We start from the raw sequence: 27,999 nt of genomic DNA on the forward strand, positions 1-27,999 counted from the left end.
AAGGGTCTCCTTGAGCCCTTCTACAAAAGAAAACGGCGAATCTGGAAAGGGGACCCCGGCCCCCTGTCCCGCTGGCCTCACATGACAGCACTTCCTCCAACCGGGTTGGAAGGAAGAGGCAGATCCTTGCTTCACCTGCCACGAGCTTGAAAGCGGGGACGACGGTAGAGCGTGTGTGTGTAAATTGTTTGTTCCAAGTCTTCCTTAATAAACACGAGTTTCTGAGCCTCGCTCAGCGGGTGTCTGGTCCATTCACCCAGGAAAGGCCCCGCCCCCTCAGACCCCGCCCCCTGCGTCGGCGTGCGCGCGTCGACACGTTCCGTCCCTCCCCCTCTCCGCGCGGCCTACCAATTCCGCTTCCGGTGCGGGCCGCGCGCGCTAGCTGAGGTGGGAGGTAGAGACGAGCCGGTGAGTGAAGGCGGCCGACCCCGGCCCTTGGGCTTTCCGGGGCTACGTCAGCCCGACTCCGCCCTTGCTGCGGCCTCTCCCCGGACCGCCGCGCGCCTCCACTGGGCCCCGGGCCCGGGGACGTCCTGCCTCGTACGGCTCTGGCCTGACGGGCCGCAGGCCGCGCCCCTGCCCGGGTCTGGAATAGGAACTCGCGGCGTCCGGCCCAGCCCTCGACCCCCGACTCTGCCCCCGGCCCCGCCCCCTGCGAAAAGAACCCGCTCGGGACCCCGCGGCCGCGATCGGGCCCGCTGTCGGGTCCCTACCCCCGGGTTCCGCCCCTGTTTGCAAGCCCTGCTCCCCAGGCTCCCTCCGTCCCCTCCCGTCGGCCTGCTCCTCCTGGCGCTTCCCCGTTTTACCTGGAGACGCCTGCAGCTTGCGTTCCTTTTTAGGTCTCTCTGCGCAGACTTCTCTAAACCCACTCCCGTCTTCTCCCTTTCAACACCGTTCACCTTGTCTGCTGCCCAGCCCCTTACCATTGATCTGTTTCCATAAAATTGCCGCCTCTCCCACTTGCCTTCGCCTTCATACTCCCGCAGCCCACGCATGCCTGCTCGCGGGGCTGGGGAGACTTGCAGTCCCCCTCTTCTGTGCTTTAGCCCCTGCGGTTCAGGTTTCTGGGCCAAACTCATCTGACTTCTCCCCAGACCTTTCATCCCTGACTCCAGTGCCTTGGAACCAGAACGCGCCTTTGCCAGGGTGCCCTCCCGTGTGCCCAGAACCCCCTGAAGGCTTTTCAGGTGGCCCAGATAATTGGATCAGTGTTGTCGGGGCAACGATCTCGCCACTGCCTTCAGCCTTCCAAGTGGCTCTGGCCCGTGCTTTCCCAGCCTCTCGTCCCCTCCCTGAAATGGAGAGGCGTGATGTCCCCCGGTCAGCTGTTGGGACTGACTTGTTAGGTGACTTTGATCCTGTCCCTGTTCTGTCAGCAGCCCAGCTGACACCTCTGGCCTGTCCCCTCCTCCTGCAGGTTGAGGCCTCGGGCTTGGCCTTGCCACAATGTGGCACGAGGCTCGAAAGCATGAGCGGAAGCTTCGGGGCATGATGGTGGATTACAAGAAGCGGGCCGAGCGGCGCCGGGAGTACTATGAGAAGATTGTGAGTAATTCTTTCTAACAGGAGAGTAAGGAGGTGCGAGAAGGAACCCTGTTTCCTCAAGAGACTGTTCACTAATTAGTTCTCAAGTGTAATCATTGTTGCGGGACCTCTGGAGGCGTAATGTGTAACGTATCAGGCTGCCATCCAAAAGTTCAGTGGTTCAGGTCCGCCAGGTGCTCCTTGGGAGAAAGATGGGCAGTCTCCTCTCAGATACTCAGAAGTTGAGAAACCCTGATGGAAGCTTGCTGTGACTCAGAAGCGACCCAAAGGCAGCAGCTTGTGGTTTTTGCTAGTCATTGTGAACACTTTGAAGGGATCAGTTCATCGTGTAGTATATGGCGCTTGGTGTCACTGGACGGGAGGAAGGGTTGACACTCTGAGTTGATGTCACACAGGCCACCTCATACATCATCTCTCTGCTTCTTGCTCCAGAGCCTAGGAACGCTCAGCCATTCCTGAGTTTTGACTTGGCATGCAGTAGGAATGCCAGGATAGTCACTCGGCAAAACCAGACCAGACTCTCCTGTTAGAATCCTGTGGCTTCAGCTGTTTTAGAGAAGTCCACACTCTCCCCTGTGGCTTGAAAGGCTTGTGGTCAACCCTCTGCTGGCCTTGAAGCTTTGTCCTTGGCAAGTGCCACCTGCCTTTATTCCATCCCTGTCACGCCAGGGCTTTGTGCCTGTCATGCTGTCCCCCTGACCTGTTTAATATCTACTCATCCTGTGACCCCAGCTTCACATGCCACTTGCTTTCTGTGTTCAGTTCTGTTAGTGGTGTCTGGGGAGGGAGCTTGGGATTGACATCCCTGTGTACTCCTACAAGGGTACCTCGCCGCCCCATCCTCCTTGTCATGTCCTCGTTTGAATGGAGAGAGTACTCTGTAAAGCCCAAAGCTGACTTTGTCTCTCTCTGCTCAGAATTCCTCCACAGCGCCCTAGCACATTTAGGAGAAAGCCCAGGCTCCTTACCACACAGCCTGTGAGACTTGCACAGTCTGGCTTTTGCCTTGCCTGTAGCATCGTCCTTCCGATTCTCTGCCTCCATCCATTGCTTGTCATTCTGAGCCTCTCTGCTGTTCCTCCATGGACCCAGGTTCTCTCCAGCTACCCCCACGTAACTCCTGCTCAGCTGCCAGGTCTCAGCCTTAGTTGTCTTCCTCCTTCCCAGACTTAAGTCAGATGCCCTATCAATACCCCCCAGATCCCTGTCCTCCCCCTTTGAACACACTTGGCACCTCCACACACGTGTGAAGTTGTTTGGTGACTTACGATGTTTCGCTCATATCAGACATTAGACATCAGGTATGCTTGGTTTGCATTTGCAGCCCAAGGGGCATTTGTTGTTTTTTAAAATTATTATTAGATTTTTTAGTTTTAATGAACATTTACAGAGATTTTGGGTTCTCATTCATTCATTGTTGCACTGTTTTCTCTACTCTCCTCCCCAGTTTGTTCTTCTTCCCCCCCCCCCCCCCCCAATGTCTCTTTTAATTGTCCAATTGCCACAGTGCTTGTCAAAGCCAGTTCTGATTAATCTCCTTTGTCAGTGTGCCCTTTGCCATTCCCTATCACTCCTCCCTGAGAGAGACTTCACCCTGATTCATAAGGAAGAGGGGATGGCGTATTCTCTTAGCTACTTTCTGCTGAAAAGGGACGTTGTGGGTTTCAGGGTGACGATCTTCTCTCACTACTCTAAAGGGCCCCTTTGGCAGTAGGAAACACAGACCATTATGGAGACTGATTTTGGAATTTAGATGCACTGTTATTAATTGTGCTTAGCCGTACATGTTCATATCCTTGAAGATGTATCATGGAGGTGTTGCAACCTAGAAGACACAAATTTAACTAACATTAACAAGCAATAATATTCCGAGTAGAGGTTCTAGCAGTGGCACAAATCAAGTTACAGAGGGAAGGTGGTTCTTACAATAAAAGGCCTATAGACTAGCACTTTGTCTATTATAGTGTACAGGTTAGGAACCACAAGATGTAGAGGCTCAGCTATGTCATTTATGCTTCTTAAGTCCTGGAGCAAATTCCATCTACCACTGGGCTGTTTTACAACTCGGAAGTTCATATGCTAGGTAGAGGTGAAGTAAGGAACTGCTTATGAGGTTTTCCATCCATTCCAACAACTAAGAGATAGTGAGAAGAGTTGGGACCTCAGAAGCCCAAGGGGCATTTGTAATGGCAGCACTAGTTGATGAATGTCCCTCAGGCACCAAGCTATGTGCAGAGGGCTCTAGGGACAGAGGACTTGAATTCCCACAGTTACCCATGAACAGGCTACTGGACCCCCTTTCTGCAGAGAAACTCAGACATCGTCTCAGCTGCCTCTGTCTCCAGCAGGAACCGCTGGGCTGGAGGGAAAGCCTGTGTCAGTAGTGTCTGAATAGCTCTGACTGGACCTGCGTGGTTCACAGGTCATGGTTCACCCAGCAGCAGTCCAGGCACAGAGTGATTAGTTAGGAATGAATTGGCACTAGGTTCCGTTTGTAGTGACCTCATGTGATAGATAGTTGATGATGATATTAGGTGCCATCAAGTTGCATACGACCCATAGCGACCCTGTGAACAGATCTGAACCTTGTCCTATCGTGTGCCGTTCTCACACTTCCTGACACGCTAGAGCCCACTGTGGCAGTCACTGCGTCAGTCCATGTGGTCTAGGGTCTTCCTCTCCTTCACCGGCCCTCCATCTTTCCAAGCGTCATGTCCCTTCAAGGAGTAGCCCCTCCTAACATGGCATGGCCAGAGTGTGTGAGGCAAAGAAGCTTCATCGTCTTTGCTTCCAGGGAGCACTCTACCTGCACTCTCTCAAGACATACTCTTTAGGCAGATGTGACAGAAGAGTGCTGACCACATAGAGTTAATTCTCCTTGCAGGAGGAGCATTGGTGGTTCAGTGGTTAAATGTCCGGCTCCTAACAAAAAGGTCAGTGGTTAGAAACCACCAGCAGGAGAATGTGGCAATCTTTTCGACTGCAAAGCCTCTGGGTAGGTTTGAACCGACAGCCCTTCACTTAGCTGAGTGCTTATCTGTGTTGCTGCCAGGGCTGCTTGGTCAAGAGTGTGTAGTTCCCTTTTGTGAAAGGTCCTTGGTGTCTAGGCCCAGTGCCTGCTACTGTGCTACGTTCCTCTGGTCCTTCGGTCAGGCCTGAGTGGCAGTGTTGATGAGCCTGGGTCATGGGACGCTTCTGACGCCACAGCTGGTGGGCCATGTCTCTGCTGACTGCTGAGCCCTCTTGCCGCTGTATTCAAGAGCTTTTCACTCCATCTTGCAAAGTGGTCTCTCATATCTGTTTTACACCTGAGCAAGGCAAGGCTCGCAGAGTCACACCCTGTTCAAGAGGGCAGTGCCAGCATCCTGATCCAGTACACTGACCAATAACCACCTCAGCCAGGCCTTGTTGTTACGTGCCATCAGGTCATCTGCAACTCTTAGCAACCCCCCCCCCAAGTCCTGAGTCAGTCTACCCAACACACCTACCCCCATTACCCTAGTTACTGTGCCAATCCATCGCATCCAAGGTCTTCCTCTCCTGTGCTGTTCCTCCACCTTTCCAAGCATGATGTCCTTCTCCACGGACCAGTCCCCTGCTGGCCTGTACTCAAAGTATGCGAGAAAATCCTCACCTGGTTTCACCTTCTCTAGTGTAGATCTGTTTATTCTCCTGGTGGTCCATGGTATGTTCAGGACTCTTCTCCAGCACCACAACTCAAAGGCATTGGTTCTTTTTATCATCTGAAAGACCAGCAGCAGTGCAAGGCGTCTCAGAAGTGATGGGAGGCCTAAGCCATTATGTCAGGGGTTGGCTGAGGGAGGGAGGTGCTGGACAGGGTAGGCAGGAGCAGAAGGGGAGCGGGAAAAGGGGTGGGACAAGACACATGTGCTGGGGGGTGGGGGGGGGCTGAAACGGAATCCGTTGATGAGCTTCTGTAATGGGGAGGTATCTTTCATCTGCGCCTTTCAGTAAATGCTTGTCTGTCAGATAATGTTCTAAAGCTAAGCATCCAAATTAAGGCAGACTAGGAAGAAGGATTAGACATCCACTTCTGAGATACCAGGCCTTTCAAAACCCTGTGTATATTATACAACCAGGCCTTAGACTGAAGAAATAGACTCAGAAAAAGGAATAAACATCCTCAAAGGGTAGTAGTCAAAAGGCGAGATACTCTTATGCCTGCTACCTTAGAGCATCAAGTCCTAGGGCCATCCCACTTGCATATGGCCTGACCTTGGGGGAGGCGCTTATCTCCCTGAGCCTGATCAACTGTGAGTAGCAGAAGTGTTAAGCCTCGGTGGCTTGAACAAGAGAAAAATTGGTTTTTTATTCATGTCAAAGCCCAGAGGCAGGCAGTTCTAGCCAGAGACTGAAGCAGCTTTGTGGCTCTTTGTGGCTCAGCTATCCTCAAGCTTTTCTTTCGAAGAGTCTTGTTATCTCAGAGTCTTAAGAGAGCTGCTCCTACTCCAGCCGTCATTATCTTCATTCCATCCAGCAGGAAGGGAAGCAGAAGAAAAGGTCCAGAGGGGCTTAGCTGTAATTAAAGGCAGGTTTCTAGACTTTCATGTGACGCTGGCACTTACATCCCTAGAATCAGAAAGTAGCCTACTGGTCACATCCAGCTAAAGGCTAAGAGGCAGAGGTTGTGTTTCAGGCCGCCTTGTGCCAGGCCAGAAGACGGGATCCATTCGGACTGTGGTTGAGCCGTGTGTGGACTGCCAGGAGGACAAACAAGTTGTCCTCAGGAGCAGGACAGCTTCTCAGAAGCAAGGGTGACGAGGTTGACTCATTCGCTTGGGGCGCATCATCAGGAAGGACCAGGTCAGGGACGTCATGTTTGGTGCAGCAGAAGGGGGAGGGAGGCGGGCGGTAGGTGTGAGGAACAAGAGACAGCAGCAGAAGGACCCGAGACAGCAGCGGTCATGGGGGTGACCCGGGCCTGGCAGCTCCTCGTTTTGTGGCGTGTAAGGTCACTGTGGGCTGGCGACTCAGGAGCACTGGGTGGTGGTAACAGTTCTTGATGAAGGGGGATGGGGATTGGTGACAAGCAGTGGTAACCGCAAACGGAGAATGCAGGTGGCTCCCTTTGGGGTTGAGCCCTGGTCACGACCAGGTTTGTAACGTGTTAGGCTGCTATCAAAAAAGTCAGCGGGGAAAAAAATCACCCCGTGCTCCACGGGAGGAAGATGGGTGGTCTCCTGCTGTAGAGTTAGAGCCGCAGAAGCCTGGTGGAGGGATGCTGCGTGTCAAGGCAGCAGCGCGGTGGTGTTTGATCTCACCGAAGGATTTGGTGAGATTGGGCAGTGTTTTTTATTACTGCTCCGTAATTGTTCAGTCTTCCTGTTAATAAAGTTCCTGTTACTGAGTCAAGCTGGACTTTGTACCTATGTCAGTGTATGGTGTTTTAAAGACTGGATTTGGGTCACTCTGGTGGCCTGGGACCCTAGGTTTTCCCTGTAGCTTCATTCCCTACCACCCACCCCAGACAGTGTTGACGAGAGGTCCTCTCCCCAGTGACCAGGGAGCTCACAGAACAAGTGTCCAAGGGGTACTGTGCGGTGCAGGGCTGTACAAGCAGCCATTGTCCCTTGGGGGACGTGAGCAGCATTGAGATCTGAACTGCCGGGCTTTGGGGGTGGCAGGACACTGGCTGGTGGCTGCTCTGAGGAGGGGCAGGGCCGCGTGTGAGGTTCTCTCTCTGTCTTCCTGGGGTGCAGAGAGGAGGCAGAGGGACGATGTTGGGGGGAGTGTGGCGGGTGCATGAGTGTGTCCCCACAAAGCTGCTTTCTGGTTCCTGTTTTGCCCCGCCCCCACCGCACTGCCTGGCTGACTCAATTCTGCTGTCACTCTTGTCCTTGTCAGCTTTCTTTTGGTTTGAGTAAAGACACAAAGTCCCCCATGATGTGGAGTTGAAAAATAAGCACTCTTCAGTTTAGTGGGCCCCTCTTTCGAGAAGCTTTCTCCTACTCCCCCATGCCGTGAGCTCTCCTAGTTCACCCCTGCCGGGAGTGGTGGGGGGGAAGGTCTGCCTCCGCTGGACTGTGAGCTGTGGCCCTGCCGCAGACCCTGCCGTGCACTGAGTGCCTCTCATTGAATGAATGGACCAGCAGTTGAGTGACTTGAGCTTTTCTGACCACATCCACTCCTAGAGGCAGGACAGGCCAGTGGTTAGGGGTGGGTTTTGGACAACAGTCTGGAATAAGAGGTGCATTGCAATGTGGACTAGGGGAGCGGGGGATGGAGGGAAATGTCCCACAATGAATGAACGAATTACAAAATATAAATATCACATGGAAATAAAAATTTATAAAGAGTTTTGGACACTAGTCTGGAACAAGAGGTGCACTGCAAAGTGCACTGGAGGAGGGAAAGGAAGGAAGGAAAATATACAACAGTGAATAAGTTAAAAAAGTAAACATTACATGGAAATAAAAAGTAGGGTTTGGATTCAAGGCCATATGTTAAAATATGCTATAGTGGGGAGCTCTGGTGGCCTAGTGGCAAGAAGCTGCACTGCAATCCCAGAGATATGTGGTTTGAATCTACCAGATGCTCTGCTGGAGAAGGAGGGGCAGTCTCCTCCTGTACCAGTCAGATCCTATTTGGTGGTACACATACACAGAATAATAATAAAATAAAATAAAATAACATAACGTATGTCATAGTGGCATATTAGGGAGCTGTGGTGGTTAAAGATTGGTCCTGCTGACCCAGAGCAGTTGGTTCAAGTCCACCAGCTGCTGCCCTGTAGAAGAAAGAGGGTGACAGTCTCTGTCTGTTCAGTTTACAGAGTCTGAAAACCTGCTGCAGTCGGTTCCAGCTTGATGGTAGTGAGTTGGCAGAGTAAGTTAAGTGTTGGGCTGCTACCTGAAAGGTTGGTGGTTTGAACCCACGACCTTCTAGAAGAGAAAGACCAGGCAGTCTCCTTTGAAGACTTGCAGCTGCAGGAACCCGAGGAGAGAGAGTTGCCCTGCATAGAATCTCCTTGATGTTGGTGGTCACATTCTTGTTCTCCTTACTGTTGGCATGATCGTCGCCAAGTGGGTCTCACCTCTGCGCTTCAGTTCCTCATCTCTAACGTGGGAGCAAGTAAAGAACTCCTCCCCTGTGCTGGGGGAGCCACTGGGTAGGGCAAACAGTTAAGGAGTTCACTGCTACCTGGAAGGTTGATGGTTCAAGTCTACCCAGAGGTACCTCAGAAGAAAGGCCTGGCAATTTTTAAAAAATCAGCCTTTGAACATACCTTAGAGTGTATTTTGTCTTTGATGTACATGGTGTTGCCGTAAGTCAGAATCAGCCCCCCAGCATCGCTTTTCCTGTGCTGGGAAGTGTGAATGAGAGCGTGGGTGTAGCCCACGGTGCTCCTACCAGCTAGCTACCCTGAAGGTGGAGACCATTCCCATCGACCCCTGGTTTTGGGCATGTGGAAACAAACCTCAGCTGGCACCAGCCCGTTGGCTTTGCCAGACTCGCCCAACAGAGCTGGACCCTGGGATTGGGGTTCTCGCTGCCCCTCAGTGCTTCCCTGTCTGCAGGGTTAGCACTGCCAGCTGCTTCCCTTGCATCTGCCAGAGTCCTAGTGACAAATAGTGACCTTTGAGTCATGGCTGCTGTGAGACCTGGGCGTGTGGCCTGAAGCACAGGCTCAGGAGTGCGAGGAGCTGGCCTGGGATGGGGCCCAGGGCTCGTGCCAGGAGGGAACACCGCTGGCCTGACAGAGGGAGTGGCACTTAACCCCAAAGGTGGCGCCTCTCTGGCAGTGACTCCGCCAATGGCTCCTCAGAACAAAGATGGGTAATCTCCAAAACCCCCCTGAAGTGTCAGCTGTGAGTCAGTTCCCAACTTGATGGCGATGAGGGGGGTTTTTGAGTGACAGGCAGAATGTGGCTGCTGGATCCCAGCAGTGTCACCTTTCCTACACCCTGAGCTTTGGCATGTGTCTTCCCTCTGTGTCCCCAGGTGGGACCTGAGGGTGACAGCTGCCTGGAGTCTGAGCGGTACGTGAGCAGTGGTCACTGCAGCCCTGTTCCTCGCAGCGCCTCACGTCGTGTGGCCCTCCTGCTCTCTGCGAATGGGCTGCCATGGACATGGAGCTGGCAAGGGCAGAACTTCCACCCTTGTGGCTGAGGTTCTCCCGGGGGGGCTCCCTCAGTTCTGGGCGCCTGCTGTTGGCTGGCTGACCTGTACATCAGGCTACTGCAGTGAGCAAAACAGTGTTCCCAACCCAGCCATAGGGAAAACAGGGTGTGGGGGCGGACTTTAAAGCATAGCTTCCAGTGGAGATAGATGCTCCGGAGGAGACGGAGGGAATAAAGGGAGCAGGGAGCCCTGTGAGCTGGGCTTCCAGAAGGTGTGAGAGTAGGGCAGCAGCCAGGTGCAGGAATATTCTAGACTCCACAGCAAGTTAGAGGTGCTGCACTGGAGCCCAGCGTGCCTTGGGTGGGGGTGAGGTGTGGTCATGAGGACAAACCAGAGCAGACAGTTGTCCTTCAGCTTCACTCATCGAGTGGGCTCTGACAGAGGGGACAGCCCCTGGCGTTGCAGCAGCAGCGTCCTTCCAACTGTGATGGGTGTTGTAGAGGTGGCAGCAGGTGGTCCAGGCGAGGGAGACAGGGCCGCAGACCGTGCTGACAGGCCAAGGTCGGGGTGGAGTGGACAGGAGCCCCGGGAGGTCCAGGTGAGGGGGACAGGGTGGAGTGGACAGCACCCTCCTGCACCCCTCGTCAGCCCCTCTGGAACACGCTCTTGGAAGCTCCACCCTGGGACATACTACTGGATTTAACCCTCTTCAGGAAGTTGGAATTGTGATCCTGTGGGGGATTCAGGGCTCAGGGGCCCACTCAGGACGAGCTCTCCCATCCTTGTGTCTTTTGTGTTTTTAAAGACAGCTTTACAATATGTACCCATTAAAATGAACAGTTTCAGTGTTCTCGCTCGGCCAGAAGTTAGGAGAAGGAGACTGCAGTTCTCCTGTAGCATACTTCAGTACTGCCCTGCAGTGTCCACTCCGGCTGCTGTACCTGAGTGTGAAACAGGAACACGTTGGGATTTTCTGACACTAACCGCATAGGAGGAGATTCAGAATACAATTTACCAGGCATGGAACTGGGGGGGGGGGAATTAAATGAAGGATTTTGTAATCTTATTGTTATTTCATTTTGGAGGAACATTTTTTTAAGTTGTACAGCACTCTTATGTCTGTTTGCTGTACTGAGGTAATCTGGGTTTGCTGTGCCATTGGGGGTCAGATGCCATAACGGCTGCCCATGGTGGACAGTGTTTGGTGGAGTTCTCAGTTTAAGACAGATTTGGAAGCAAGAATGACATCCACTTCCTAAACCACATGCCTCTGGAAACTGAACCTGGAGAAACGACGATGCTTATAGAAAGGCTTCAGGCCTTTTATTCATACGGTCGCTATGATTTGTCCTCAACTCGATGGCGGTCAACAACAACAACAGTATTTTCATTGATTGAGTCCACCAGCACTGTGATCACCTTTAGGACATCTTCACAAGGAACCCCCAGACCCATCAACACTCTCTTCATCATGTGCACCCCTGAGTTCTGCGCAACCACCAGCCAGCTCTCTGTGCACCTCTCCTGCTCTGGACATACCAGGTTGGAGGTGGGGCAGAAGAAGTCTCAGGACACGCAGCCCTCACTGACCAGCTGTTTTCTGGGTGCCTCCCTGCTGTAGCACGACCGTGGTTCTGTTTCTGACTGACAAGGACCATGTTGTGGGGATACAGTGTGTTTGTTCATCAGTCCATACACTGGTGAGAATTGCCTTGTTCTTATCCTTGGATTGTTGTGAGCAGTTCCTGATCTGAACACTTGTGTTCACAAGTTTACGTGAACATTTGATTTCACTTCTTTTGGGGGTGGGGGTGTTGTTGGAATGTGCTCTTGAGTCCCAACCAACCCAGAGCTGACCAACAGGTTTTCCGAGGCCGTAAATTCACAGGAGGAGAAATTGCCTATCTTTCTCCCACAGAACCGTTTGCCTTTGGGTTAGCAAAACAGCTCCTTCCTGCTGGGCCACCAGAGCTCCCTTTGGGATGTGTACGTAATGCAGTGGCTGAGTTGAGATGCAGTCTGTGTTGGAAGGAAGGAGGCAGAGTGCTCCTTCCGGCGGTGGAGTCTGAAGATGATGCACAGACGCAGCCCCTCGCAAGGGGAAGGAAAAGGAAGAGCAGGTCATCGGCCTTGGGCCTCAGGTGGCTGAGGAGAGAATGTCATTGGTGTCCCTCACGTGTTTGCATCCTTCAGTGCCCCTGTTGTTCCTGTCACTGGCAAGGAAGCTGTCTGCCATGTAACTGGCGGCATGAGGGTGAAGGCTGACCAAGATGAATCCTCACCATGTGCTGCTGTGTTGGCTGCCCAGGATGTGGCACAGCGGGGCAAGGGGCTGGGCACCGCTGCTTTCCACATGAAACTCCACGCTACAGGAGGAGACCGAGCTAAGACCCCGGACCAGGGCCCCAGTCTGCCCTCAGAATCCTTGCCCATTCAAGAATGAAGATTGGACAGATGGAGGATGTCACCCCATCCCTTCCGACAGCATCCACAAGCAGAGGGCGCCGTCTGTGAACAGGACTCCTCAAGTTACTGTTTTCTGTTAATAAATTGCCTTTGTGTACAAAACAAAAAGCAGTGAAGACGGTGGTGTTTCATCTCACTGAGGGCGTGTTGTCTGGAGGGGTCAGTCTCTCACGAAGGACATCATGCTAGCAAAGGTGGAGGGTTGAAGGAGGAGAGGAGAATGCTTAATGAGGTGGACAGACCCGGCGCAGTGCCTGCAGCCTTGGGCTTCAGCAGTGTGGAGCCTGTGAGGATGGGGCCGAGTTTCAGTCTGCTTTACGCGGGGTCGCTTGAGGGGGAGCCCTTTTGACGACACCTCAGGACAACATCTGCCTGGGACTTTGGGGATTCCAGGTGGACGTGAGTGGCCAAGCGCAGGACTACTAACTGAAAGGCTGGCGGGTCAAAACCGGGGAGCAGGTGAGCGCTGCACCCTCGGTCAGGGGTACCCTGGTGAGACTGGCTCTCCAGCAGCAAGTGACGGAGTGGAAATTCTGGTTAACCTCTGCCGCGCTAAATTTCCTTAGAAGGGTCCTTGGTGGCACAGTGGTTAAGCACTAACCAAAGGGTTGGCAGTTGTATCGAACCACAGGATAAAGAAGAGGCCGTCTCCTTCCTAAAGCTTCCAGCCTTGGGGACCCTGTGAGGTGGCGTTGCTCAGGCCTGCAGGGTTGCTTTGAGCTGAAGTCAGTGTCAGCAACAGGTCTCAGTCCTTTTTATTTTTATTTTTTTTCTTTCTTTAGTCCCCATACCTCTATGCAGAGCAGATTATCCGAGAGGCGGGGCTCTATGAGGAGAGGCGTGGTGTTAGGATTGGTGGACGATCTATCAACATTCTGCGTTATGCAGATGACACAACCTTGCTCGCTGAAACTGAGGAGGACCTCATGCACTTACTGCAGAGCGTCAAGGACTGCAGCCTTCAGTATGGACTTAGGCTCAATGTTAAGAAGACAAAAATTCTCACCACTGGACTAATCGGTAGCATCAGGATGGATGACGAAGAGATTGAGATTGTTCACAGCTTCAGTTTGCTCGGCTCTGCGGTCAACACTCTTGGCACCAACAGCCAGGAAATTAAAAAACGTATTGCGATGGGAAAGTCTGCGGTTAGGGACCTCTCCAAAATACTGAAGAGCAACAGTGTCTTTCTGGAGACTAAGGTCCGCCTGATGCAGGCCATGGTTTTTGCAATCACTTGTTATGCATCAGAGAGTTGGACAATGACTAGGGAGGATAGAAGGAGAATTGACACCTTTGAGCTGTGGTGCTGGAGAAGAGTATTGAATGTACCATGGACTGCCAAGAAAACAAACAGATCCATCGTAGAGAGGATTAACCCAGGCTGCTCCTTGGAGGCAAGGATTCTGGGGCTTCGTCTGACATACTCTGAACATGTTGCCAGGAGAGACAGGTCTTTAGAGAGGGACATCATGCTGGGTAGAGTGGAGGTACAGACAGCGCAGGAGGGGAAGACCCTCTATGAGGTGGATTGATTCAGTGACTGGGGTACTCAGGATGGGTTTGTCAGAGGCAATGAGATTGGCACAGGATAGAGCACGGTTTAGGGCTGTTGTACATAGGGTCGCTATGAGTCGCAAACGACTCGATTCGACGGCACATAACAACAACAACAGTCCTCACACGTTCTCGACTGTGCTTGGCCCTGTTTGTCATTTTGATTGTAGCCATCTTTCCCTAAAAGTTGTGGTTCCCACCGGCCCCCTATTACTTGGGGCGTAGCACCTCTTTTACGTGTCTGCTCACTCTGGGGGCTATAGACTGGTCCAGTGAGTGGCCTTGTTGGGAGCGAGGACTGTGACCTGGAGTAAGGTCCTGGTTGTGTAGAAGTTAAGGCCAAATTCAGAGCCTCTTGGCATGACTGGAGAAAAAAAACAGTTCCCGCGTTCTCTGAGGTGGAGAGGTCCCATCGGCACAGCCCTTCTGAACCATGTGTACAGGGTGATTCTCCTCCAAGCAACGGCCTTGCTGCTGCGCTTGGAAGGGGTATGGGGTGTGGAGCCTGCATGTGGTGACCCTGTCCTCTCTGTACCTGCAGAAGAAGGACCCAGCCCAGTTCCTGCAGGTGCATGGCCGAGCCTGCAAGGTGCACCTGGATTCTGCAGTCGCCCTGGCCGCGGAGAGCCCCGTTAATATGTGAGACTGTGGCTGAGGGCTGGGGCAGAAGGGGACGGGGGCTGTACGTCTAGAACGGGGACCTTGAGGGTCTGGGAACAGTTGAGGGACTTGGCCCAAGAAGCCTGTGTGATAGTGCCCATCGCAGAGGCTAAGGGGAGCAGCTGGGCTTTGGGAAGGAGTCCCTGGCATGATCCTCCTGGACTGTTGGAGGCCTGTATCGCTGAGGCGTGGGCCAGAGGCCCAGAGAAGCAAGGAGTAGGTTGGCAGAGACATCTGAGTGAGAGGGGCCCAGCATGTGGTCCCTGGGCTTAGTTCAAGTTCTCACTGTTGCTGGTTCTGAGAAACAGGCCCTGATGTGTCCTGGGCCAGCTAAACGCTGGCCTGCTTCAAGTGACAGCAGCTTGAACGTGGGTTCAGGGGGACTATGGCATAAAGGACTGGCCACAGGCTGAGGACAAGGGCCCTGGAACGAGTGAACATTTGAGGTGATGGGAACAACTGCATTGTATCTAAGGGGTTTGAGGACCCCAAATAATCTCATTCCTCTGCCTGCCTCCCCAGGATGCCTTGGCAAGGGGACACCAACAACATGATCGACCGCTTTGACGTCCGTGCCCACCTGGACTACATCCCCGACTATACCCCTCCACTGCTCACCACCATGTAAGCTGCCTTCCTGGCTTGTCACCTTTCACCTTCCTGGGAAGATGTGAGGTGGGAGGACCCCAACCCCCCAGAAACCTGAACAAGCCCCTACTCCCTTCTGGGCCTGGGTTGGTGGGGCCTTCTTCCTCCCTCTAATTTCATGATCTTAACCCCTAAAAGCTCCCCAGAACAAGAATCGGATGAGCGGAAATGTAACTACGAACGCTACCGTGGGCTGGTGCAGAATGACTTCGCTGGCAGTGAGTGATGAGGGGCTGGAAGGGGTATCCCCAGAAAACACAGGATTAGACAGATTTGGGGAGACGGCTTTATCCATGCAGACTCTTCTAAGGGGTATAGTGGCCCTGGTCCCAGCCCTGTCATGGGCACCCTCTGTCTGTCTCCCTGTTGGCGGGGCTGGTCTCTGGAGACATCTGCTAGATCAGGTGGCCCTTCACAGTCAGTACATCCCAGGGGCATAGATCATTTACCTTTGACTACTGTCCAAGGGGTTGACAGTACAGGCACACCCCACAGTCCCACGGGAGAAAGGCCTGGCACTCTGCTTTCTTAACGATGGTAGCCAAGAAAGCAGTTCTGTGTGACACATGGGATCAACAACAAGAGGCTTTCTGGCTCCGTGCCCTCTGCCTTCGCGATCTTTTCTCTAAAGACGCAGGAGCACACTGGTTTCCCCTCCACAAGGATTTTCTCTGTCTGCATGGATCACAGGATGTCAACACTCAAGAGGCTGTTTCTCTTTGTCTAGTATTTTTCACCCAGCCCACTGTCACCCCTCCTGTCATTTCACAAGTGAGAAGATGGTGTGGCCAAGGGGGCAGCCGCAGGCTCTGTTGTCTGTCCCCTTGTCTCCAGCATGTACAGAAAGCAGTCTCCCCTCCAGATGGGCCCACCCGCTTATCCCACATTTCCTCATTTAGAAGACCCTGCATCTTTCAGGATCTGTTTCCTGAAATTCCCTCTAAGTGAGCCCTTATAATTGGGGAAATTGCTCCGGTTTTTGCCATTACCCAGACCCCACAAGTCCTTGGTGCTGGAACACGAGCCTCTCTGGCTTTGTATTCATTTGTTCCCCCAATTTATCGAGCACCTGTAGCATGTCCAGAGGTGTTCTGGAACTTGGCATCTAGTCAGGGAGAGGGTTGGTCACGGCTCCAGAAGCAGACGGGAAATGACAAACCAAAGCTGTTCTCTGAGAAAAGGAAGACAGAAATCCCTGACCAAGCACAGGGTCAATGAATAGGGGACAGGAGAGGGCATGACCCTCCTGACATGGTGACACCCCTTAGCTCTTTAGGCCTAGAGACAGATATTCAGAACTCTTCCCATTTCACAGAAGAGAAAGTGGACAACACAGCAAATGTTCTCTTCACCTGGTGCAACCAAGGAAGGAGAGTCAGGGATGGAGGAGGAAGTGGTGTCTAGTCACCTTCACAAAGAGCTGCCCCCTCTGCCAGGAGGCCAGACTGGCACCCAGACACCACTGCGGAGTGTTCTAAAATCACTAGTGGTTTATCTTAATTAGGACCAAAAAGCCATTTGCCTAGAGCCTCATGCTCTTGTAGAAGGGAGCCCGCTCTGTGGGCTCTGGTTGACAACAGCAGGTGTAAGGGGCTCCACGGGCGGCTCTGTGTGTGGCTCAGTGAGTGTGTGCAAAGGCGGAGAAATAGCTCGGAACGGGAGAGAAGGGCTGTACTGGACCACTAAGTGATTCACATAGGGACCAAGGAAAGTGTGTGTGCTGTGCACAAGGCGGTGTGCAGTGGTTCAGGGCGCGTCTACTGACCATGAAGTCTGTGGTTCAAACCCACTGAACGCTCAGAGGGAGAAGGGAGAAAGACAGGCAGTCTGCTCCTACAAAGACTGCCTTGGAAGCCCAAGGTTGGCGGTTCTGTTCTGGCCGGTGGGGCCTCTGTGTTGGGACTGACATGCTAGAAAGGAGTTTTTTATCTGCTATGTATGTTTTCAATAAAAGCAAAACTAGCATATTTATTTCAAAAAGGAAGTGACAACCAGGAGGCTGTCACTTGTGAGTCAGTGGCCCAGCAGACACTTCTCCGGTGCCTCTGTCCTGTAGGCACAGGATGTCATTCTCTGGACTCTGTGACGGTTCCCAGCTGCACTCAGGTTGCACCTGCACTGCTCCCCTCCACTGCTTCTCAGGCCTCCCTGCCCCCCATGCTCCTCCCGGCCCAGCCCAGTCTGACCCTCGTGTTTTGCTTGCCATAGTCTCCGAAGAGCAGTGTTTGTACCAGATCTACATCGATGAGTTATATGGAGGCCTCCAGAGACCCAGTGAGGACGAGAAGAAGAAGTGAGTGGGGGGCGGGAGGCAGCGGGGAGCAGGGGGCGGTGTTGGTACACAGTAGTAATTGAGCAGGTGCTCAATTAAGTTAAGAAATGTTGGAGGAGGAAGCAGCTTCTTGGTGCTTTTCAGCTTATAGTGTGCTGGGAGGTGAGGTTCCGCGATGGCCCTTGGTTTGCACTGTGACTCGGGTCCCGAGTGCATCTTTATTCTCCAAGCCTCACTGTCCTCAGTTGTAAGATGGATCACAGGCACCTCCATGCCTGCTCCAATGAGGGTCGCTAGAGATTGAATATGTCTGGAGCACATCCTGGCCCGAGGCTTATAGTAACTCCTGTCACTGTTAAGAGGCCTTCCCTGGAGGGCCTGATCCCTGAGCTATTCTCTACAGCAGCAGGAGGGAATCACTGGTGCGCGCCCAGTGGGGCTGCCTGGCCTCTGTGCCCTGGTCCGTGTGAGCTCCGTGTCCGCTTCCTTTGCCCCCTGTCTTCCCTCCATGAGGTTCATTTCCTTTGGCCACTGAGAGTCACAGAGCCTGGAACCAGAGACCAGTAGGTCCGTCCCTGCACTCCTGGGACTTCAGGGTGATCAGAGGCCCTTTTTGCTTCCCTCCATCAGAAGATAGTGGTTCATGTGACCTGACTTGGTGGTGCTTTTCAGCTTCCAGGATAAGGTCACCACTGGGGAAGCCTCCGGGTTGTGGACTGAGCCAGCTTATAGATAACTTGCTCTACTCTGAGCAATACTGGGGTCTGTGTCCTGCCCTCATGGAACCCTGTCCAGTGGGAGTGAGACCTCACCTGTAGATTAGTGGCTCCAGGTATTGCTCGACTTGCCCTGAAGAGGGGTCAGCGTGCTTCTGGAGCTGGAACTTGATGGGTGAAGGGGAGCTGGTGTGGAGCAGAGTTCCAGATGAGAGGAGCGTGTGCGCACAGGCCTGGAGGCTGCGTGGAGAGCGTGGGGCACGGCTGGTCCCCCGGCTGCGTCCTGCTTGGGGCTTGTGTCCGCGGGCTTGCGCCTCTGATGTGCTCCCTGTCCCAGGCTCGCAGAGAAGAAGGCGTCCATTGGCTACACCTACGAGGACAGCACGGTGGCCGAGGTAGAGAAGGCAGCTGAGAAGCCAGAGGAGGAGGAGTCACCAGCAGAGGAGGAGAGCAACTCGGACGAAGATGAGGTCATCCCCGACATCGGTGGGGTCCCCTCGCTGCCCTCCCCACCCCCAGTCCCTGGGCATCGTTGTCTCGTCCCTCACCCGTGTGGGGTGCCCTGGTTCTGAGCCCCCTCTCCCTCCCAGGGCGGGCCAGCCTCTCATCCCCTGCTGCTCTCCTTTCCACCTCCCACCCTGAGGCTCTTCCTCAGTTTGCATTTTCTGATGTTTCCCGTCAAGTTCCAGGCTCTTGTCCTCTGCTTGGGCCGGCTCTGTCTGCCCCTGCATTCTCTCACCTGGAGAACAAGTGACCCCCATTTGTGTTTCTAACCTGGAGCCCTGGCCCACCCCGCTCTACCACCCTGCCACCCTGCCCCGCCCTCTGTCTCCAGCCTGCCTTCTTCTACCCCCACCGCCCTCCCCTGCTTGCTTGCCCTCTGTCCCTCCTGCTGCCTCTGTGCGTCCTCCCAGGCCCTGCCACACCCATTCCAGTCTTCGGCCCCCAGTCCCTAGCCACACATTCACCCCTCCATCCAGCTCCTCATCCCCCCCACCAGCCATAGCTCCAGTCCTCACCCCTCCTCACTGTCCAGGGCAGGCCTGGCTAGTCCTTCCTTGAGGAGACCTCGAGGCTGGTGGGTGCCCTCAGTCCCCTCTCCCTTCCCTGCAGCGAGCCTCTGCCCCTGACAGCCCTTCTCTTGATGCAGACGTGGAGGTGGATGTGGATGAGCTGAACCAGGAGCAGGTGGCCGATCTCAACAAGCAGGCCACAACCTATGGCATGGCGGACGGCGACTTTGTCAGGTGCGTACCTGCTGGCTGCCGGCTTCTCCCTCTCTGCCCTTATGAGCCTTGCTTGGGTCTTTTCCTACTGCCTGATCCCTGAGCACTCACATTCGAGTCCTGTGCCCTCGACCCCACACCCAGGCAGGCTCTACCATCAGGGAGGACCCAGAGTCTGCCCACCACTACCCAGGGTTGCCTGGTGGGCAGCACCCCCTAGTGGTGAGCTCATCTGCTCGTGCACTCGGCCTCTCCCTTGACCTCCTGGCCCTGGGCCTTCATTCACAAGATCTCCCAGAATGTCCCTGCTAACAGCAGTGAGTCAGAACCAGTGTGCAGAGCGCACCCAGGCCCCCCTTGCCTCGGCCCCCAGTCCCTGGCTGGCCCATCGCTCTCCCTTCCGACCATGCTCCTCTCGCTCTGTCCCCCAGCCCACCCTCTATAGCTTCTTTGCTCCCCTGGTGCCCTCAGCCCGTCTCTGCTTCCCTGAGAGCCTCTGTCTGCTGGCTGTCCACCTGTTCTCTGTACTGGTCTCTCTTCACATGTCACTTTCCCCGTCGCCACCGTGTCTGAACTGCGACCCCTGTGCACCTCTTGTGCTTCCCTACTGGCTGACAGACCAGGTGTCTGGTTACTCTTATTTCCTCCTGTCCCCTCTGGAGTGGACGCTGTGGGGACGGAAGCGTGTGTGTGTTTCAGTGCTGAGCTCCCCACTCCTAAAGCAGCACCTGATACACAGCAGGTGCTTAACACACCATTCCTGAGAACAGGAGACTCCAGATGATCGCCCTCACCCCGCTATATCCCCCATGGCGCCTCGCACCCTGTGACCTGTCCACTGTGACCCCCACCCCCTTCCCAGGATGCTGCGGAAAGACAAGGAGGAGGCAGAGGCCATCAAGCATGCCAAGGCCCTGGAGGAGGAGAAGGCCATGTACTCGGTGAGTGTGGGGCCTGCAGACGGGGGAATGGGGTGTCTGGGGGACTGTGCCCTCATATCCTTGATGTTCCCCGCCCAGGGCCGTCGATCCCGACGCCAGAGGAGGGAGTTCCGGGAGAAGCGGCTAAGGGGCCGCAAGATCAGCCCACCCAGGTAGGACTCCCCTGTGCCTGCAGGTGGCACTTTGTGCCTGTAGGTGGCATTTCTGGGGGGCTCTGAGGAGCTTGGGGTTCGGGCAGGGGCGTAGGGCTGCAGAGGCTTTGGAGGTAGGATTGGAACACAAGGAGAGAGCGCTCAGGATAAGGCAGTGGATGCCCCAGCAGAGCTTTAGTGGTAGGAATGTCCTTGAGGGAGGTGTGGGCCCTCTGCGTACCCCCGGAGCCAGTGGAGAAGCAGCAGGTGGCATGGAGCTGCAGCTTCAGTTCTCCCTCAGGGGATCAGGGCACTGTGACCTGCCAGGGTGTCCACCTGGAGGTGTTGGGGCAGGTGTGGGTGAGGCAGTGTGGCTGGTGGAGAGCCTGCCCATAGACTCAGCCTTCTGTGCCCGGGGCTTGCACACACTCTTCCTCTTCAGAAAGGCCACCGAGGGTAGCTGTGAGGCCCCAGTGCTGTCGCTGTGGGTATGGGGTTTGGTGAAGGGTGTGCAAATAGTCCTTAAAATGCAGCAGTAATCAATCTGTCCTGATCTCATCTCAGATGTGATGTAGAGGTGCATGGCTGATGCCTAGATTAGCATTCACGCCTTCAGCTCTGAGCTATGTGACCCCAGGTGGCTGACTCAATGTCTCTGGGCCCTGGCTTTCTCAGATGTTAAGTGCAGATATTCACAGTTACCAGGAAGTAGGAAGCACTCTGGACTTGGTACTTAGGAAGCATTAAAGCAGCGTAGCTGTTCTGGTTTAAGTGTCCCTGTTACGAAGCCACCATCCTGATGCCTGTAGTCGGGGTCATGGGGAGGGAGCAGCAGTGCTTTTGGTCTGAGGTCAGGGGCCATGTAGGACTCAGAGCCAGGGCTGTTTGGAGGGTGGGGCCAGGGTTTGGGCTCCGGACAGATCTGAGGAAGGTAAGACGGGTGCAAGGACACAGTCACCTTGGCTGCGTCCAGTGCCCGGCCTCAGCCTCCAGGCAGGGAACAGAACTCAATTCCCTGCTCCAGCGTCACGCTTATCCCCCATCGTTCTCTCCATAGCTATGCCCGCCGAGACAGCCCCACCTACGACCCCTATAAGCGGTGAGTCCTGGGGGGCCCCCAGGGAGGTATGGGGCCTGGGGCTGTAGGTGAGGTGAAGGCGCAGGGCACAGAGGACCGGCCCAGGCTTGCAGACCAGGCTGTGTGCTGGGGTCTTCCAGCACTGGCTGCCAGTTTGGGGTCTGAGTTGCATTTCTGTTTCCATAATGGTCCCTTGTTTTCCCATGGTCTGCTGGTTTGCTCTTCTGTTTGTGTGTTGGGTTTTTTAAAAAAGAGAAAGAGAAAAAAAACCAAAACACCATGAACTTTGATTTTTGTTATCTTATTCTCCTGATTTTAAATAGAGTTATGTAGTCTTGTGGGGTAAATGTTTAGATGAGGCAGGTGGTTATAACTTCGAAACCCACTATCCCCTGAAGATTCTCGGAAGTGACCAGTGTGGAATAAGAGCCTGGAATTGCCTCCTGGGTGTGGAGGGGGCCAGTGGGAGTGGCGAGGAAGGACAGACCTCAATCTGACCCCACAGCCCTGGGAACCCCAATTCTCTTTTCAGACTTGGGGTCAGGTGGTCCTTGCCTCATGGGCTGTTGTGTGGAGACTTGACTTAGAGCATGTGAACTCTGAAGGATAATGTCAGGTGTAGATGAGAGCTGTGAGGAAGATTCCATCAGAGTCTGGTCATGCGGGGCAATAGTTAGAGTGATCGTCTGCTCACCCAAAGGTTGGCAGTTCAGACTCAGCAGCAACTCCAAGGGAGAACCACCTGTTAGTGTGTTTCTGTAAAGCGTGTGGACTCAGAAGACCCTCTGGGACAGTTCACCGTCCTCTGGGTCTGCGGCCCCGCAGTGTGGCTGGTTTTGGGGTGAGTGGTGGGCCGCGCGCTGAGTGAGTCCCCCTTGCTCTGTAGGTCGCCCTCAGAGTCCAGCTCCGAGTCCCGCTCCCGCTCCCGCTCCCCGACTCCAGGCCGTGAGGAGAAGATCACCTTCATCACCAGCTTTGGGGGCAGTGATGAGGAGGCGGCCGCTGCTGCAGCAGCAGCTGCAGCATCAGGGACCGCTGCAGGGAAGCCCCCAGCACCCCCCCAGCCCGGCGGCCCCGCACCGGGACGTAATGCCAGCGCCCGGTCGGTAACGCTCACGCTGCCCGCCATACACCCCAGCCACCGTGGGGGTTCCTCTGGGTAGAGGGGGGCTTCGGCCCCGGGCCCTGGCTGACTGTCCTTCCGTGCCCCACCTGCAGCCGCCGCTCCTCTTCCTCCTCCTCCTCCTCTGCCTCGAGGACCTCCAGCTCTCGCTCCAGTTCCCGCTCCAGCTCCCGTTCCCGCCGCGGGGGCTACTACCGCTCGGGCCGCCATGCCCGCTCCCGGTCACGCTCCTGGTCCCGCTCCCGCTCCCGCTCTCGGCGCTACTCACGCTCCCGCAGCCGTGGCCGGCGCCACTCGGGCGGGGGCTCCCGGGATGGACACCGCTACTCCCGCTCACCTGCCCGGCGTGGAGGCTACGGACCTCGGCGCAGAAGCAGGTAGGGGTGCGGAGTGGGCGGGGGTGGATAGGGCATCAGGTGCTGGAGTAGGAGGGGACATGGTCACCGTGCTCAGGGAGGCAAAAATTGAGGGCCAGGGGTCGGCCACCGCTGCTCTTGGAAGCTTCCAGTTTGAAGGGAACTGTGGCCAAGTGGAACCATACATCTCATCTTGGGAACTGTGTGTTCCCAGGGACTTAGCTTCTGCTGTCAGAGGTCTTGGGTTGAGGGCTGGAGCTGGGTGGTCATCCTGTGGTTTGTAGTGAGGGGGGGATGACTGTGGTGGTCCTTGTGTGTGTGCCTGGGGACAGAGCAGGACGGCCATGCAGCCTGGCCACGCTCAGCACGTGGGTGGGAAGCTCAGCCTTGTAGGGGCTCAGTGGTCTTGATCCCTATGGGGAAGGCACAAGCTCCTTGGCTGAGACAGAAGGTGGAGCACACAGCCTGGGGCCTTCTCTATCTCTACCAGCAGTGACAAGGGTGCCAGCTGCATTGACCTGTCACCAGGGTGCCAAGGCGACCCACGGGATGCTCACAGAATGGCCGAGCGCTTGCCGTTCTTAGCCATGTGTCACGACATGGACACGCATCAGCTCCTAGGGCCGTCGGGCCTTTCCGGGCCCAGGTGCAGCCTGGTGACCAGGGTGGATGTGTCCCAGCTGACAGGCCTGACGTGGCCTGATCGCCCCCTTGCTCCAGAGCAAAGTCTGGGTTTTTAAGGACAGCCGTGTTTGCCCAGTGCTGACAATACCGCTTGGTTTTATAAGAACTTAGATCAGCTGGGTTCCACTCTCGTTTTCCCCACGTTCACTTTCCAGAGAAGTTCGAGGTTGAGTTGATTTGGGGGTAAAGTCAGGTTGGGAGCACCTGAGGCATGAGGAGGGTTCATTGGTACCTACAAGGGGACACCTGAGAAAGCTAGTTTGGGGCTTCCTGTGAGACAGCAGCAAGAATGAACTTGAGGGGGTTCCAGCTGAGCCTCACTGCCCTCTCCTGCCCCAGGAGCCGCTCCCGCTCGGGGGACCGGTACAGGCGGGGTGCCCGAGGCCCCCGGCACCATAGCAGCAGCCACAGCCGCAGCAGCTGGTCCCTCAGCCCATCCCACAGCCGCAGCCTGACCCACAGCCGCTCCCGCAGCCGGAGCCGCACCCGCAGCCAGAGTCACTCACCGTCGCCCCCGAGGGAGAAGCTGGCCCGGCCAGCAGCATCCCCTGCTGTGGGCGAGAAGCTGAAAAAGTGAGCATGGGTTTCCAGGGAGGCAGCTGGGTCAGCACAAGGCCTTCGGGTTAAGGGAGCCTGGCCGGCCCCAGGAGGCCTGAGGGCACACGGGTCCTGCGCTGGGGGTCCTGTCGATACAGCCTTATTTTGGAGGAGACTTAACAGGAGACCAGATCTCTCTGGTGGGCACTCTCTGGTGGACTCTGGCCTTGTGTCTGCACTGGGGCAGTGCTCAGGGTTTGAGTGGCCTCTGTCCTCCTCCTGACCATGTCCTCTGTCCTTCCCCTCCAGGACCGAGCCTGCCGCTGGTAAAGAGACAGGAGCTGCCAAAGTCAGTAAGAATTTGGAACTCGCTCGTCTAATTCCCGCCAGCAGCAGTGCCCGAGAGCTGGGCCCGGTGGGCCGGCAGGGGGTGGGCCCGGGTGGGCCAAGAGATCGAGCCCCAGCGGGTGGAGAGGGCTGGAGCTCTGCCCCCTTTCTCCTGACTTTAAGTGTCCCATCCTTGTGGCAGGGGTGCAAAGCCTGCCCCCCTCCTCCCATGACCCCAAAAGTACCAAGCTCTTGGTTGAGGTGGGCTGTGGGCACTCCGGGACACCCACCCCCTCCATCTCTTCTCCTCTTCCCCAGCCCAAGCTGACGCCACAGGAGAAATTGAAGCTGAGGATGCAGAAGGCCCTCAACAGGCAGTGTACGTCTCTTGCTACCCACCCCTCGCCCCCTCCTCAGCTCCCCTCCCCCAGGGGCAGTACAGCACCCGTCCTGGTGTCCTGCACCCCTCGAGCGGGAGGCCTCTCAGCGGGGTGGGGGCTCCTGAGGGCACAGTTGATGCTCTGTCCTTCCCCCACAGTCAAGGCGGATAAGAAGGCGGCCCAGGAGAAGATGATCCAGCAGGAGCATGAGCGGCAGGTACGTGGTGGCTCATGTGAGCGGGCAGGGAGCACGCCAGGCCATTGCCTCACTGTCATCTCTGCCGCAGGAACGAGAGGACGAGCTGCGTGCCATGGCCCGCAAGATCCGGATGAAGTAAGATGCCCCCACGCCTCGTGTGTCGCCTCCCTTGGGCTGCCTGTGTACCCCACGGCCCCGCTCCTTGCTGGCATCTTGCCCCTCTGTGGGTGTGTCAGAGCCCAGCCTCCGGGCCCTGCTTGGTGACGGCCACTCTCCTGTCTCTTCCCCACCAGTTGTCCTCCTCCCTGCCACACTTGAGAGTCCCTTAGTGCCACAAACAGATACTATTACCGTTTGACAACAAGCCTGAAGATTGGCAGTTCACAGGCACTGTGGGACATCCCAGAAGTCCGGGCGGGTGGTTACTTCTGCAAGGTCACAGTCACAGAAAGCTTGTGGCGCACTTCCACTCTGCACTTGGTGGACCCCCAGAGTCAGGCTTGACGTGACAGCAGCATAATTAGCAGATGGAGCCCTGTGGCCCAATAGTTGAAGTGTTGGGATGCTCACCAAGAGGTTGGTGGTTCAGATCCACCAGGAGGCAGCAGCAGCCTGCTTCCAAAGAGTGAGCAGCCTTGGAATCCCTGAGGGGCAGTTCTGCTGTGTCCCAAAGCATAGCTGTAAACTGTAGTGTCTTCCTTGTCAGTGGCTCGGCTGGGAAATAGTAACATTGCTGATTGAGTTCTGGCTGCCTGGGCCCCATCCAGTTCCTCCCGCCATGAGGCTGCCACCAGGCTGTCGTCCTGTTGTCTTGCCCCGCAGGCTCCTCCAGGGACCCACCTGGGTCCCTCTTTCACCTCCCTGGGGAGGTCCCCCCTTGTGGCATCCTCCCAAGACCCAGACTGAGATCCTTAGTCGCTCACCTCCACCAGCTTCGATAGCACATGCATGGCTCAGCACCACGCATGTCCCATAACCGGCAGTGTCTCCCGTTGTGCCCTCAGCAGTGCCGCCTGGGGCTGGTCCTGCCCACCCTCTGCTCCATCTCTTCACTCACGGAGTTGCCCTCAGAGCAATCTAATCACAGCTGTCCGGGTGGCCTGGGGGGCGAGGATTCCCCCTCTCAGTCTGCACTTCTGCTCTGTACACGAGGACGTTGCAGTCTTCAGGCCTACCCATTCAGGGCCCATGGCTGGCACCGGGTGTGGTCAAGGACAGGGTCAGCTGGTGGCTGTAGCGTGGCTGTGGGGTCTTTCATCTGCTCCCGGTCCACACACTCTGCTTGCTGCGAGTCTTCGCATGAGCTGACTGTGGCGTTGCCACTCTGAGACCGCAGTCATGGGACCCCCACTCCAGGGGTGGGCCTGAGTGGAGTGTCCACAGGGGCCTGGACACAGTCCTCATTTTTTTTTTTTCAACTGGACAAGAATTTATTTACACAAAGTATTTTTTTTTAATTTACACAAAGTATTAACAGACAACTAAATACATCATGCTTCATAAAAACAAGTACAATTAAATCATAGATAGATAGTTGGATTCATAATGGAAATTTGGTATCCAAAAGCTAAACATTACAGGCAAATACAAGTGATGACAGTCCTTTGAATCCACATTTCACCGAGCATCAAAAACCACCAATCTTTTAGTCCTTTTCTTGTACATTATTCTATATCCACATTCGCGGCATCTGATTGGATCCCTGGATTTTATTTCATTTTCTGTGTGACACTCTCCACAGATGTATATCATTGCCTGCTGTTTTGGGGGTTGCACGTCCTTCTGGGCGTCCATTGTTAGTCCTATGAAGGAAGATTTCTTGCCTCTCTATGTTTCAAAGGAGCAATCACAGTCCTCATTCTTTTTTTTTTATTATTATTATTTTGTGTGTCTGTGTACCGTCAAATCAGATCTGACTGGTACAGGAGGAGATTGTCCCTCCTTCCTCGGCAGAGCATCTGGTGGATTCGAAACGTGCGCCTCTGGTATTCACAGTCCTCATTCTTAATCATCTCCACTGTCATCTGCTGTGTGCAGCCATCCGAGGCTGAGGTCGGGGAGCAGAGTGGTCAGGGACTTGGGTTTGTGGTTACTTGGCCTGGCTGCTGGTCACGTGTTGGCACTGCCACCCACAGTGACGGGCCGTGTCTGAGCAGCACTCACTCGGGGAGGGGTCCGCTGCCACTTCTGGGCTATTGAGGCAGCATCCCCTCCATGTGCCTTTTGGTTCCGACTTGGGTCACTTGGAAACTTGGTGCACAAGGCCCTGTGCCAGTTACCAACTGCCAACCACCCCCCCCAAGTGGCTCATTACCAAACAAGGCCTTCATCTTCCTTGGGTTACTGTTCCCCTACCCCAGCTGCACCCCTCCTTACCACCTCACCCCCCCTGTAGGGAGCGGGAGCGCAGAGAGAAGGAGAGAGAAGAGTGGGAGCGGCAGTACAGCCGGCAGAGCCGCTCACCCTCCCCTCGCTACAGTGAGTATCCTCCAGTCCTGGGGGTTCCCCCTGCTAGGAAAGTGACAGAAGTACAGACCGGGGTCGGGCTCCATGTCCTTGTGCACTATCTACACGGGGAAGCTTCTAGAGGTACAGCTTTTGCAGGGTTGTAAGGGCGGTGCCAACAGGCGGCACCGTTCCTCGTGTGGAGGAGAGTGTAGAACACTCCCTGTTCCCCGGGTAGTGTGGGCAGGGACAGGCTACGGCTTCCCCGGGCCCTGTCCATCCATTGTCAGTGAAAATGGCCCCCCGGGGGGAGTGACCCCAACCATCTTCACCCTTCTTTCTTCACAGGTCGGGAATACAGCTCCTCTCGAAGGTAAGCTCCCCAGAGACCCTCTTCAGAAAATCAGCGCTGTCCTCCAGTGGCAGGGCCAGAAGTGAGCCTCCACAGCAACCTTGCAGCCCCCTAATTCCCTGGGCTTGTTGGCACCTCCATTCCCGATCATCCTCACGGGTCCTCTCTCTTCCCAGGCGTTCACGGTCCCGCTCACGAAGTCCTCATTACCGCCATTAGGCAGAAGAGGGGGCGGGTAGGGTTCAAGCTGCAGTGCTCTTGGATTTTAAATCTC

At 55.3% G+C, this 27,999-nt stretch overlaps 1 protein-coding gene across 2 annotated transcripts; it reads left to right on the plus strand.

The window, feature by feature from the left end:
• Nucleotides 1-339: 339 nt before the first annotated feature.
• CLASRP (CLK4-associating serine/arginine rich protein) lies at nt 340-27,944 on the plus strand. Of its 2 annotated transcripts, XM_006901219.1 has the most exons (21): nt 340-408; nt 1,418-1,545; nt 14,192-14,289; nt 14,833-14,934; nt 15,097-15,176; nt 17,167-17,251; nt 18,284-18,432; nt 19,097-19,193; nt 20,035-20,113; nt 20,192-20,265; nt 21,302-21,343; nt 22,209-22,424; nt 22,541-22,822; nt 23,825-24,058; nt 24,332-24,371; nt 24,668-24,728; nt 24,888-24,946; nt 25,017-25,063; nt 27,324-27,406; nt 27,722-27,746; nt 27,902-27,944. In XM_006901219.1, exons 2-21 carry the CDS (start codon nt 1,447-1,449, stop codon nt 27,942-27,944), a joined length of 1,995 nt encoding a protein of 664 aa, XP_006901281.1. In that variant the 5' UTR covers nt 340-408; nt 1,418-1,446. The 2 variants fall into 2 exon arrangements, with proteins under 2 accessions (XP_006901281.1, XP_006901282.1); XM_006901220.1 differs by lacking the exons at nt 340-408; nt 14,833-14,934 and adding an exon at nt 14,358 and having other exon boundaries at nt 1,447-1,545; nt 14,192-14,218; nt 15,111-15,176.
• The last annotated feature ends 55 nt before the right edge of the window (nt 27,945-27,999 follow it).

The sequence above is a fragment of the Elephantulus edwardii genome, unplaced genomic scaffold (assembly GCF_000299155.1).
Source record: "Elephantulus edwardii isolate Elephantulus edwardi_28Jun2011 unplaced genomic scaffold, EleEdw1.0 scaffold00315, whole genome shotgun sequence".
NCBI lineage: Eukaryota > Metazoa > Chordata > Mammalia > Macroscelidea > Macroscelididae > Elephantulus > Elephantulus edwardii.

What these genes read in the sequence shown, in the direction of transcription:
- CLASRP (XM_006901219.1), top strand. Translation starts at nt 1,447, where the DNA reads ATGTGGCACGAGGCTCGAAAGCATGAGCGGAAGCTTCGGGGCATGATG. An exon ending in GCGGAGAGCCCCGTTAATAT is followed by an intron (nt 14,290 to 14,832) that starts GTGAGACTGTGG and finishes CTGCCTCCCCAG; the next exon opens with GATGCCTTGGCAAGGGGACA. An exon ending in AGCAGGAGCATGAGCGGCAG is followed by an intron (nt 24,947 to 25,016) that starts GTACGTGGTGGC and finishes TCTCTGCCGCAG; the next exon opens with GAACGAGAGGACGAGCTGCG.